Source organism: Boleophthalmus pectinirostris, unplaced genomic scaffold, assembly GCF_026225935.1.
Source record: "Boleophthalmus pectinirostris isolate CB_2022bp ecotype Guang Dong unplaced genomic scaffold, ASM2622593v1 HiC_scaffold_2, whole genome shotgun sequence".
NCBI classification, from domain to species: domain Eukaryota; kingdom Metazoa; phylum Chordata; class Actinopteri; order Gobiiformes; family Gobiidae; genus Boleophthalmus; species Boleophthalmus pectinirostris.
In genome coordinates, this window is record NW_026571152.1 from 25,502,746 (window position 1) to 25,516,364 (window position 13,619).

Sequence of the window (13,619 nt, forward strand, 5' to 3'; positions counted from 1 at the left end):
TACTGAATCATGGGAAAAAGTGTGAGCAAAAAGTAATTTAAGAGCAAACTGGCAAAATTCTGGGAAAAAAAGAAAGAAGAAATTGTATTAGTTTCAGTTTAATTTTAGTATATCACATGCAGAGTCATTGTTTGTTTTGGGTTTTTTTTCAGCAAGAACAATAAAATAATGATATAATGATATTGTATTCATGTATCATATTTTTTCTCTACAGGGAAATCACATTGGTACGACTATATCACAATTTAAAGAGGAAATACTGGATGATGATAGAACAAAACCACCTCAAGACAGTTGTGTCCACGGCAACAGCCACTTGGAGAGTACTTCTGCTATTACGATTGGAGCGATTTGTCAAAGTCAGGAAACTGGGGCCACACAGGCAGCTCCTCGCACTGGTCGTAACAGAAGGAATAAAAAGAGAACTACTAAAACTGCACGAACTATGACAGAAAGTTCAGGAAGTCCCCTAGTGGCTGCTAAAGGAGCTGCATCCAACACCATAACGGCACCAGAACCACTATCATCCACTGATCAAATAAGGGAAACCGTATTTTCAGACAGTTTTTCTAAAGATGACTTTTCCCATTTTCCGACAAGCCCAGATAGCGATGAACAGAACAGCAGCAGGAAGACTCTAGCCTCACCAGCCACGGCCATTGTACCAAAACAGGAAGAACAGAAATGGGAAGTTGAGCAAATCATATTGGACCAAGTCACACAAAATGAAGTGACCGAACAGGGACTCGTTGAAGCTGTAAAAACAAAAAAATGTTTGGTAATTTTGCATCACAAAGAAGCTATCGAAAGAGCAGGTTGGTACACTCCTACTAAGTGTATTTGTGTTAATATTGATTAGCGACAAGAATGACTCAAATTAACTGTCACGTGCCGCAGGACTTTTAAGCAAGCTTGAAATGTAGTTCATGGGTTAGCCTTAATAGTCCTAAAAAGTCTTCTTTATACAAAGAACATGGTTAAGAACACAGAAGTGTCATTCACACTTACTTTTCATAGTGAACTATACTTTCTTTAAATTGTGTGGTTTTGTTGAAAAAATGATGATGGCTGCAGGCACTTTCAGTTTCATAAATGCAGTAATTTGCCATTTTTAGTATTTTTACTGCACTACTCACCATATGTGCAGTAAGTAAATCTATCAGCACTGCTTTAATTCTGCTCTGAGTATGCAAATGAGGCCATGTGGTTAAAAAAGGAAAACAGATGTATTCATTTGTAGTACTTGCTTACTGCACATAGTGACATGTATAACATGGTTTAATGCCATATTTTCTTGTTTTCTTTTAGGAATCATGGGCCAGGACCAATCCCTGATTAACGCTGAAAAACATTCAGAAAAAACTGCTTCTCCTGAAGGTGAAGAGAGGGTCCCAGTACAAGATGAAGGCACTGTCTCAGACAGACCAGCCTGCTTCCAGGGAGCCAACAGCGAGGAGGTGATGAAAGAAGAACCAAAATCCCTGTCCATTTGGTATGACTGTGAACAACTGGACATGAGCAAAGAAACAGACTGGAGCTCTCCACAGCTGTCTACTGAACTGTGTGCTAGCCCCCGTCAGCTGTCTCCAACTCTTACTCAGCCACATGCTACTGGACTGCAGCCAGAAGTGTCACATGGGCTCGCCTCACAAAGACAGGAAGTCCTCGGATCACAGCGAGACGAGGAAGCAGGGCCAGATTGGGAGAAGTCGAGCAGGGAGGAGGTCAGCGCTCACAGCAAAAGGAGCTCGGAGAATGACGAAGACGGACATGGGGACAGGAGCGCAAAGCTTAGGAAAAAGAAGAGGAAAAAACGGGGCAAACGTGGAGGTCCGGAGCGCAAACAACTGAGCTCAACTTCTAGCATCGAGTCTCAAAGCCAAACCGAGATTCAGATGCAACTGACTGACCAGAATATTCAAGAAAAAACAGGAAAAACTGACATTCCAACTACTTCAGTTCCAGGGACAAATACAATGCAACTACCAAACCAGGCCGAAATCCAGGACGGGGCTAGGGATGGTACGCACTCCATTAATATGGAAACTAATTTATCTGAACTTCCTGGGACAACGGATTTTAACATATTGGGAGAGATTTCAGAGGATAAAACCACAATATTTCATGAATCTAACAAGCTAGTTTGGGGCGCTGCTCCTGCCCAGTTGGAGGAAATGGACGTACCAGTGCTGGAAAATGTTGAAACGCCAGAATCACAAGTCGAAAAAAGGGAATTATTTGATTATATTAATAATGATATTTTGGATTGTAATCACGGTATCACGGTATTACATCATCAACCGAGTGAGAGCGCTCCAACAGAACTTCTTGTCACTCATCCAGATCAGAAACAACTGAATGAAATGCTGCTGGACCCACTAGCTGAGAAGTATTTACTGATCCATCCTTTGGGTAACAGTCCAGAAAGTATTGAACCTGTGGGTGCTTTTGATTCTCCTGTTGATGGTACAGCGGATGTCCCACCTCCTCAAACAGGGGAAGGAAGCGCTGAGATAACCGCGGAGGGACCATCGTGGCATTGTTTGGCTTCAGAGATTCCTGCACACAGGAGCCTTGAGGAGGAAAATAAAAATGAGTTGTGGAAAGAGGAAGAGGCTAAGATAGGAAGCCTGCCGAGGCGTGAAGTGATTGAGCTGTGCGCTAATAATGTAGCAGGAGTGGGGGAAGGCCCTTGTTCAGGCAGCGAGCTGGAGCTAGCAGCCACAGCAGTAGCAGTTGTAACTGTGGCAGTAGCATCGGCAATGGCTACGTTTGAACTTTGCCAACAGTTAGCAGAGAATTGCACAAAGCCGCCTGGTATTAATCCATTAGAACAAAAAACAGATGAAACGCCTGGTCTGTTTAATCTAGAGGGCCATTCTGTCAACACTAGTCCAGTACAGGACATTACAAAGGAGCAGACCCACTCTGAGTCACAAACAGAGGGGTCACAGAATGAATTTAACATTGATTTTGCACAAGAATGTGGAAACAAACCAGATGGCACTAACCAAGCATTAACGATGGACATCACCAATGATTTACAAGCTGAGAATTTAGGTTTGCATCAAACTATTGAAGCTACTACACATACTGACAAGCAAAAAGACTCCAATAATCAGGAGCCATTAGCCTTAAACAGCAGTGAACAGAACAAAGGTGATTTGACAGTGGTGGAAGAGCCAGCTAATATATTATGTAACGAATACATTAAGATCCCATCAAGTGAAACAAGCGAGATTACCAATTTAGCTGTACCTGAAGAGGTTTCAGATAAGACTTCAGAAGCTTGTAATGATCTAGATACAGGTCAGAAAGGTCTACTTATGCCAGAGGTGAATAAAGCAGAAGAGATTATGAAGGATGTAAATGATGGAGTGGATGAAGGTTGTTCAGAATCAGGAAAACCTATAAGAAAAGAAAGCAGTGACTCAAGTTCAAGTCAGCCTGAAATTGCCCCGCTCACAATAGAAGAACAATTGCTACCATTGTCTTATGCTTCACTATCTTCCATAATAATCACACATGAATCCGGCCATTGCCCAGAAGAAAATGTGTTTGTGGAGTCAGAAATGAGAACAGAGGAATCTCAAAATGATTTATCTGACACAAAAGTGACTGTTGTCATGGAGATAAAGGATGATCCTGTGGAAATTCTGGATCAGGACAGAGATGTTGTAGATGGATGGAGAGAAAGGGAGAGGGAGAAGAAAGACGACAGTGAGCAATCAGGTAAATTATGCCTAGGTTTATTTTATATCTTATTGTACTAATAATAGAAAGTTCTGTTTTTTTTGTCTCTTTGAAGATACTATATACCTCTTGCTGCTACACTCTTATTTATTTTCACATATATTTAGATTTTATTAACAGTAAACCCACCTCCAGGTTTTTGCGATCATTAAAATCAAGCAGATTTAGTGTTGTTTTGGCCTTTTATCATTGAGTTTTTTTAGTGACCTTTTGATAACTTTTTGTCCCCAGCTAAATGTTTTGTAATCATTATAAATCTAGATAAGACACTTAAGTCTATTTTCTATCAGCACATTGTAGTAAAATGTACACATAAACATACACACAGTCTGGTGGTCTGTCTTTTTAAAGGTGCACTGTTTAACTTTTTTGGTGGAGAGTCTGCTTGTCTCCATGGAAAATTATGCTTTGCTTAAAATTCATGAGAACAATAAAACACCTGTAATTGAATAGAGGCACAGCCAAACAGTGGTGGAACCCGCCTTTCCACGGATCTGACCTGTAACTTTGGTAGCATCACCTCCTTGTCTCCATGGAGCTGGAAGTTTAATTCTAGTCTGAAACATTCCAGGGAATGCAAAAGCTGGCGAGGGACCCTCCAGCAGAAAAGTTGCATGGTGCACATTTAGGACTGATTTCTGAAAAAACTGCAAGAGCACTTTTCCTCAAAGATCTGCATATGACAGCATGTGAAATTATTGTACTATATTTGCAGATTGTGTCACTTTTATCTTATTCTGAACTAAAGAGAGATGAATCAGCTGGACTTATTGACTCAGCTCACTAACTAAAGCATCTTACAACAAGAGTGGTGATTCATTGGACAGCCTAATGTTAGCCTTGTGATGTAAAATGTTTAGCCTTGCTGTCTGAGGTTAAAAAGTGGTAATTGTTCCACTAAAAGTCATCTGTTTTGGTTATAAAAGCATTAGACTTACATTTACTGACCTTTCTTCTGGCTATTAGATAATTTTAGCTGCTTTGTGTTTGGGTGAATAGGAGGAAGTGGAGAGACAGTGCATAGAATAATGTCACTGGCGGGGCGTGAGCTGCAGACGGTTGATCTGGCTCCACTGTTTGTATGGGGCACGTATCCGGGCAACCTGGTGATGTCATCAGAGCTCGCAGTGGCCAGCAAAACTCTAGTCCGTCCGAGAAATGACTGTAGACAGCATCTATGATCTTTGTGTCAGAGATGTGTTTGAAGTGAGCCAGGCTCTGTGGCTAAGAATACTGGGGTAGCTGGTGAGGTTAAAAAGCTGCGGTGCAATTATTTTATCAAAATTAGTTTAGAATAATTTTATTACCATTGTAAATTACCAGGATTCACAAACTAGGTATTTCTTTGGTGATTGGTGCAAGCAGTAAAAAATTAAAGGCCAAAAAAGTCAAGTAAATTTTTAAAAAGGCCAGATATTGAAGGTAAAAAACAATATAATAAAAGATAGAAAATGCATGCAGTATAGGTAGTAGGAAGTAGTAGCCCTTGCCATAGATGTCCTCAGTTGTTGTTGTAGTAATTGTAGTAATTGTAGTAGTACTTGATGTGGTTGTGGATACAGTAGTACAGTAGTGTTTAGATGTGGTCAAATTTAGTTTTCTCCTTGATCCTGGAATTGGAAACAATATTTGTGAACATACAGTGAGTGTGTTTGTGAAATCAAAGATGTACATGTGTGCACCAGCGTTACAAGGATCTTCTTATATGCAGGTGCACCACCTCCTCAAACAGCAGTGACTCATGCACTGTTTGATTTCAGTGTCACCACATCCTCTTTTATGGGCAAATTTGTGACCAGTGCCCACTGTAAACCCCTACCCACTGTACAGGGGTTACTCAAGTTTGCATAAAACTCAAAGCAAAAATGTGACCAAAATATCAGTGCCAGGCTTTATTATTATTATCACTTTTTAACAACACAATGAGAAGTAATTCCAGTGTCAAAATTGTTGAATTGTTTGAGCTCATTCTGGTCTGTCAGCTTGTCAATAACTGTATTGTATGCACGACTAATACTGTGTTGACAATAGTTGAAATCTGCCTTTGATCTTAGCTTTTCTCTTTGGTCTTTGTTCTCTTGACAGATCCTGGCACATGTTCAGCAGAATGTGAGGAGCCTGGGTCTACGAGGAGCGTCAAGGACTGTTTACAGGCACTTCAGGTGAGTGACACTGAGCTAACAGAGATAATGCTACAGTATAGGAAACAGTATTAGCAGTAGATAAGAGAAATTATACTGCTCGTGGAGATGTTCCTTTATTGTTGGCATGTTTTGTTTTTTTTAATGGCAGATTTTATATTCAGTTTTGCATTCCTGTTATGTAGTTTCTTCAAAGTGACCCCCACAGACGTTCACTGACTGATTGCTGAGGGTTAATGGTGCTAAATCCAAATGTAACCGAGGGTTATTTAAACAGAATGTGACTCAGGTTGTTGCTTTTCACCAAAATGTTGGTGAATAGTGCTTTGGGTTATTCTGGGGCTGTGTGCTTGGGCAAGACACCTCCCACCCTGAATAAGTGAACATGGAGTTTAAGTGCGTGATTGGAGGTGGTCTGAAGGTCTGGTAATGCATTCTTCCTTGTATAAGTCACATCCAATAATATTGATATAGTTACAGTACGTTTGTAAAACTATTTTTGTGTTTAGGGGGTCAGGTGGAGCCTGGCCTGCCATAGGCCCTGGAGCAAACACATAAATCCCTTTTCCATGTCTCTGAATGACGCACAAGTTGCTTTACTGGACACAGAGGTCACTAAATAAGTTGTGGGAATACTGCATCTGCTCATCTTTGGAGCATCAAGGATGCTAGTATATGCAGTGATGGAAAAAAATGAATTGATTGTTTTAACAAAACAGTACATTCTGATTCAAAATTAGTCTTGTTTACAACTTGATCATTTTTATCCATATGGATAATATTGTAGCATTAACCAAGGTATACATTTTCACAAGTTAAAATTTATGCTAAAGTTATAAAAAAGTATCTGCTGATTCAGAGGCAGGAGATATGCTGAAGTAAAATGACACAGATATTAGTTTTCTGTGTTTTATTATATACCAGCTGAAACAAGGCCACATGTAGAGTTAACAGCATCTGCACAAAGTGTCAAGGCTTCATTCATGATCAGATGCAGTAAACACAACTCTTGATTCACTGAATAAAAAGACTTGTACTGTTCTTGTACTTTTATAACAGTCGGGGAAGTAGTCATGTCATTGTCTTTGCTCTACTGCCCCCTTGTGTTGATTCTCACTGTAAACACTTCCAGATGTGAGGTGGTGGGCTGGCTCTATCTGGGATCCCGCTCTGCGTCACATCTGGACGCTGTACAGCCGTTTCCATGGAAACTGCTTTATTTGTGCGCTACTGATTGGTTTCAGATGGAGTTGATTATTCCCACTTATTGGCTCACAGTCACTGCTCTCTCCCACTGTGTACCACTCATTCACAGTTTGAGGCAGGGCATGCATATCATTTAGATACTGTTTTTCTTTTGGTAAAGTATTGAATGCATTGTGTAGATAATTACAATAATGAAGTACAGTACAATAATACAAAAATATGCACGTGCAATACCTGCAGCAGTATGTGGTCTAAACAGTGTCCTAAACATGTGTAACCATAGCTACGACAAGCAGCATATAACAACATTCATATTATTTATACACTGATGCATTGGCGCCTCGCTGCTTGTGGTGATATATCTACAGTTTTCTGAGATGTTTTTGGTGGTATTTCTTATTGCATAGAGTTAAATTCTAATGTTACTGACCTCATTGTTCCATTTCCCTCATTTTACTTTATTGGACCTTTAGTGCTTTTGTTTCCCCAATCGTGCCTGGGTTGATTAGGCTCGAAGTTTGTGTTGCCGGGTCATTATCAGTTACGCTTTATGACATATTTGGGAATTGTAAAAATATGTATTGTTAGCTGATGTGTAGTGTTTTTTTGCGCTGCACACTGGTCTGTGACAGGAACAGAGCTGCATTAAACAGAATTTGGCTCATCATTGTTATGAAGTAAGTTTAAACTGAAGACACACATAATGGGTGTGTACAAAATGAAAGGTCCTATATTACACAAAATTGACTCTCGTGAACTTTAAGCCATGTTAGAAATGTTGTTACCTCCTCAAAAACATTACTCAGATTTGTTTTGTTTCAGTCACCCGTGCTTGAGTTTGAGTAACTAGTCTGCATCTCCAAAGCTCAAAATGCTCTGTTCCACCTTGTGATGTCAGGAAGTGGTAGATTTCAATTTAACAGCTACATTTTACCTTTTGTTTTGTAAACTGGCAAGAGTGTTTTCCGTCTGAGAGAAGAACTCCACCTAAATATGCAGCGTTTGTGTGTTAAACATCTGTGAATGAAACAAAGCACAACTCCAGGTATGTTTTAATGAGGAAATAACATATCATAGATCAGAAAATGGGTAATATGGACCCTTTAACACATGTACACTATTGTCAAGAGTTGAACATGCAAATTGAGAGATTATTTCTTGCTTGTTCTGGAAAAGAGAGATTTCCATACAATTTATAACACATTTACAAGGATGCAGATGACTATTGTGTGCACAGCCATTCTAGCACACCCCATCAAAGTAGCTCAAAGAGGTTTTTTACTTGTGTACGGTGACCCTGAGTCAGTAAAACAAGCACACCTCGTAATGAGCAGACGCCCTCCCCTGCAACACACTTTGGAGTTGCTCAAGTTGGTCAAAAGTGCATACAGAAACGCATAGAGGTCCATTGTATGTGTCTGAGAGGGAGCAGCGGAGGTACCCACTGGATGTGAGGCGGTTTGTTTGAGCGACAGATGTGATGGGTGGAGCACCTCAGAGAGCGAGGAATGGACGGCCTGAAGGAAAAAGAGAAAGAGTGGGAAGGAGCAAGAGAGGGAGAGAGGGAGGGGCCAGGCTCTGAGCAGATGTGGGCAAGGAGGCTCATTTTCCAACTGCACCAGGATTCTAACGTTCTACCGGATTTTACATTGGGAATTAAATAAGAAATAGCTTAATCTGTTTTCAAGAAGTTTTCTCTACTTTCTTTGTTTCTGACTGAAGAATTGTCTGATTGGCTTTTTGATACGGATACCCTAGCTGCAGCTGTTTTCGAGGAGTTTTTTTAGTCCAGTGGTAACTGAATCCCAAAGCTACAATGCTTGGATTTGAATTTTGAAAGTTTTTATGGGGGAAGTGTTTTTTTCTTCAGTGTCAAATGAAGTCAAGAAAGAAGAAAGTCCTATTATAATTCCGGGTTTGAACCTATAGTGGGAATGATTTGAAGTTTCGGCATGTATGAGAGACATAGGCGGAGGTACAGTTTCTGTTCCAAAGCAGAGAGGACCGTGGATGTGGTCCTAATTAAGGTAGGTTTGTGCCAATGTTTGAATTTCCTATTGTAGAGTTAATCACTAAGAAGGCCTTGTTATTCTTGTGCAACATTATATTTTGCTCATTTTGCTCATGTTGTTGTCACATAGACATGTCAACACCACACTCTGCTGAGCTAATGCTAGCCCATAAAAAATAAAAGCTACACTTGAAGGTCTTGTCAAATGCTAACAGCTTATGAACATGGTTGCCTTAGACTCGTGGCAGTGGTTTAGGTAGCGATGAGTGAGTTTACTGTATTTAAGTTTGTTTATTCTCTCCACAATCCTGAAACAATGTACCATGGCATTTATTTTACATTGTGAGTTGGGTGAATATGGAAAAGGTCTCAGCAGCATAATCAAGAGATTGCAGAGGGAAAATAACATTAGCAGTGGCACAAAAAGCATGTGGTACTAAACTGGTTCTGTTTATGCCAAATGCAGTACAGCTGTACAGCTCATTCTACTGGTCCCACATAATACTACTATTTCAGCTACTATTTCCACTTGTTTTGAGCAGCACATACACTTTTACATACATACATTCATTGTTTTGCTTTGATGTTATTGCTTTTTACTACACTGTTGACTAGCTGCCACTTGTCAGTGTATTTCAAATATGTTCCTGTCTTTAACATTTAACACATTAACAGGCACAATAGCTAACCCTATATATTACATAGACTTGACTCGTTTGAGATTTAAGTCATTTTATAATGTTGTCACCTCCTCAAAAACATACCTGGAGTTGTGTTTTGTTTCATTCACGCATGTTTGGTTTAATCACCTATTATTATTAGTCTGCCTACATCTCCAGTGCTCAAAATTCTCTGTTCCACCACATAACAACACAAGTTGGAGTGTTTTCAGTTTGAGAAAAGAACTCAGCCTAAACATGCAGGGTTTGTGTGTAATGTGTGATTGAAACAAAACACAACTCTTAAGTATGTGATGAGGATACAACATTAAAATGTAGATCGGAAAATAGCGTAATATAGGCCCTTCAAAATCGTATGTTATTAAGTTGTGATTTGGGGTGAAAAACCAATGCAGAAATCCCGAAATCCAGCAGTAGATAGCTGGCAGTTCTCTCAGAGCCAATGACTAGTGTGCTCTTCCCACGCGGATCACACCCTCCTCTGTCTGGTCGATGTCATGGACCACAGACCACATGTCAAAGCTTTCAAGTCCAAAATTTGAGGCTTTACAAAAGTTCTTTATTGTAGGTGTCAAACAGGGCCAACACCTACTGGTCGAGTTTGATGTCTCATCAAATGGCAAAGCAATGTTTATTTAACATTGTACAAAGTGCTTATAAATATTTAAAGTATGTACATTTTAGGCAAAAATGGCCTATAACAGAAGCATGTTTTTTATTTAGTTTTCTTTATTGCACTGACGACCTAAAACAACAAAACAAAAACATTACATACGTCTGAGCTGACTGTTTCCATGGAAATGTTTTTCCTTTGGCTATAATCCTCTACAGTATGTCATAAACTTCACTATCTCCATGGAGAATGCTCCGAAGTGTGGTTTTAACTATAACTTACTTCCATTTCCAGTGAGTCATGCAGGAGATATGCCATCTCCAGAAAGTTACATACAGATTTCGGATAAATGAGCAGAAGAGAGCTCTTTTTACAATTGCAGTAGGAAACGATCTACATTTAATTAAAAGTAAGGCTACACAAATAACCAATGATGAGCAAGGTCTAGTCAGGTTGAAGTGCTTTTGGTTTTGATTGTTTCTTTATTAACTCTAATCATGTTGTGTACTATTTTCAGAAATTAATCTCTTCTTCCTTCTTATCGATTTGCATTTTAAAACAACAGTCTACACAAAACCAGACATGTGGCAGTGGGCAGTGAGTGGTCGCCACCTACATGTAGACTGATGCAAAGTCTCTCTTTTGTGTTGAAGGCTCTTTGCAGGATGTTGATAATAGACAGAGTAGGCAACATACAGTCCACACAACAGCACCATTGAGAGCCGAGTCAGAGGGGACAAAGAACGCTTTAACTTCTGTGATTAACAATCTCACAACTAAATATGAGCTCATTGGGATGGCTCGGCCTACAAGACTATCACAAGAGACTATTGAGGAGCCCTCAGATTCAGGCTTTGAAGACACTGGTGCATAAAAATATTCTGTATGTGGCACATGTTACAAGCATTTCCTATCCGTCTGCTTTAACTCATGTTGATGGCCCCGGGTTAATGAGAAAAGCCATTACAGTAGGTAATGAACAACAACAAAATCATGTGCCAAAAGGTGTGCGTCTCATCAGTGTGAAAGAGAAACTTCACAAAAAATAATTAAATAAATGCACAAAATATGAATGTATTAATTTATGATAAATGGTGTCTAAAGCTGGTCTCGTTTTGTTCTTGGGCTAGACCTGTCACAATAACATATTTTCAAACACAGTATATTGCTACTGTGAAATACAATTATATGATAAACGATAATATACTACTTTATGCCACTGTCATAAAGCAGGATAATTCCAGTAAACCAATTTTTGAATACTGCTGCAACAAATAAATGGCAGAATGAACTGATAATTAGCCATAGCATTTATTTTACCCGCTACAGCTCAAAATTACCATATTACATAGAAATGGCCAAAAATCTCCCCACTATTGCAAATAAATTGTACCCACAATAAATATTGAGCCCCAAGATATCTTGTACTAGTAATCATATATTGAATGTAAGTTGATTTAGTAATTATCATGACTTGTAGACCTAATCTTGCCTAATCTGTGTCTTGTCCCACCCTCAAACTGACTGAATCTTAATGTCACTGGGTACATTGTTATTTCACTAGTGGCATCGCAGATTGTGACGCTTTGATGAAAGTTTAGTATTTTCACATGACACCATTTTGATCTTGGTTTCTACAGATCCAAAGAGAGTCAGATGTTTTTGGTCCGGTTCAACACTGTGCAGACCCCAGCCCTCAGACTGGTAAGAACAGCTGGCAAAAAAACTTCACATAATTCTAAATCTGATGCTGCCCACTAAAAACATTCAATATATTTCTGTAGCCATCTCTCAAGACAACAAGAAGCCTTCGTTGGTGTGTTTACAAGAGGAGGAGGATGTCAGTCCAGAGACCAACACTGAGGACAGTATTTCTTAAAGAGGTACAAGATTGAACGCTAGAACAACTTCATTGCTCTATCACCAACACACATTTAGATTATAGTAAGACATGACCAAAACATTTGATAATTATTGACATTTTTTAGTACCCAGTTCACTGTTGTGTAAATCGCAATCTTAAAGGTCTTATATTACACAACATTGACTCTTTTGAGCTTTCAGCCATGTTAGAATGTTGTTATCTCCTCCTTTTGTTTCATTCACGCCTTTGAGTAGCTCTGCATTATTCAAAGCTCAAAATGCTCTGTTCCACCTTGTGATGTCATGAAGCGGTAGTTTTCATGTTACCAGCTACTGTTTACCTATAGTTAGTAGAAGTTCAGAATTCCAGGACAGAAATCATCCAAATGATTCTAGTGATGTTCTATGAACTTTTAAAACACAGTGGAGCGCTTTTTCTGTTTTCTGTTTGAGAGGTGTGTGAATGAGACAAAACACAACACCAGGTAGGTTTTCGTTGAGGTAACAACATACATAACATAACATAGAGAATATGCAGAAAAAAAGCACAATATGGGCCCTTAAAAGAGTAAGTTCTTCTGTTGAAATGATGAAGGGTGCTCATTGTTTCACCCGATTAATACCAGAGAGATCCAAACAAAGCACACTTTTCACCATCTAATTGCCTCTAGCCCAAAAGTCCTCACAACACTCTGAAAACAACATCTGTACACACCCACTGTGTTTCCTGTGCATGAACATTTCCATAAGCTGAACATAATCAGCGGTGGTCTGCGTCCATCGGCGTCAGAGCTCTTTGACGTCACGCGGCAGCTGGCCCCAATATTGGACCTTCGTCTGGCTAAAAAACACTGCTCACGCGTACTACCTTTATGCCTGCTAAAATTAGCCGCTCTGGGAGAAGTCATGTTACGCAACGGGCTGGGAAACTCTCCTCTCTGTAGTTTGGCAAAGCGGTGAGGAAAACCTGGCTGTGCACATGCAGTAGTTGCGTGGAAACAGGTCTTTAATGAAAAGTTGTCACGCATTCTGCTGTTACTTTCTAATACTGCTTTGGTCATATGAACATTGTTTTTGAAAGTTTTTTAAACTTTGGTCCACTTCAGTTAAAACTTCAGAGATTCTTGAATACTGAAAGAGCAGTCACTGCAAGAGTATGACTCACTTGTTCTGAAAACCACTTTTCCACTGGGTTTTCTCATATTTGTGAGGCCCGAGGCGAGACGAAGCATGATTCCTTGAGTTAATGACATTTATTTGGTCGACAGCATTTTTATGCTTTTTGTCTTTCAATATCCTACATGTCATAATCAATCCATGTAATGAGTTCCTAAAAGTGATTTAAAGGTGTA

General features: G+C 39.6%; 1 protein-coding gene across 2 annotated transcripts in view; it reads left to right on the plus strand.

Annotated features, from left to right (window-relative positions):
- Positions 1-12,344, plus strand: part of LOC110169678 (uncharacterized) — a 32,701-nt gene extending 20,357 nt beyond the window's left edge. For both annotated transcript variants that reach the window (XM_020935257.2, XM_055155106.1), the window contains exons 9-13: positions 215-815; positions 1,309-3,732; positions 5,839-5,915; positions 12,045-12,108; positions 12,189-12,344. In XM_020935257.2, the coding sequence (XP_020790916.2) occupies positions 215-815; positions 1,309-3,732; positions 5,839-5,915; positions 12,045-12,108; positions 12,189-12,283 (3,261 nt within the window). In that variant the 3' untranslated portion in view covers positions 12,284-12,344. The remainder of the gene's footprint in view (positions 1-214; positions 816-1,308; positions 3,733-5,838; positions 5,916-12,044; positions 12,109-12,188) is intronic.
- Positions 12,345-13,619: the final 1,275 nt, after the last annotated feature.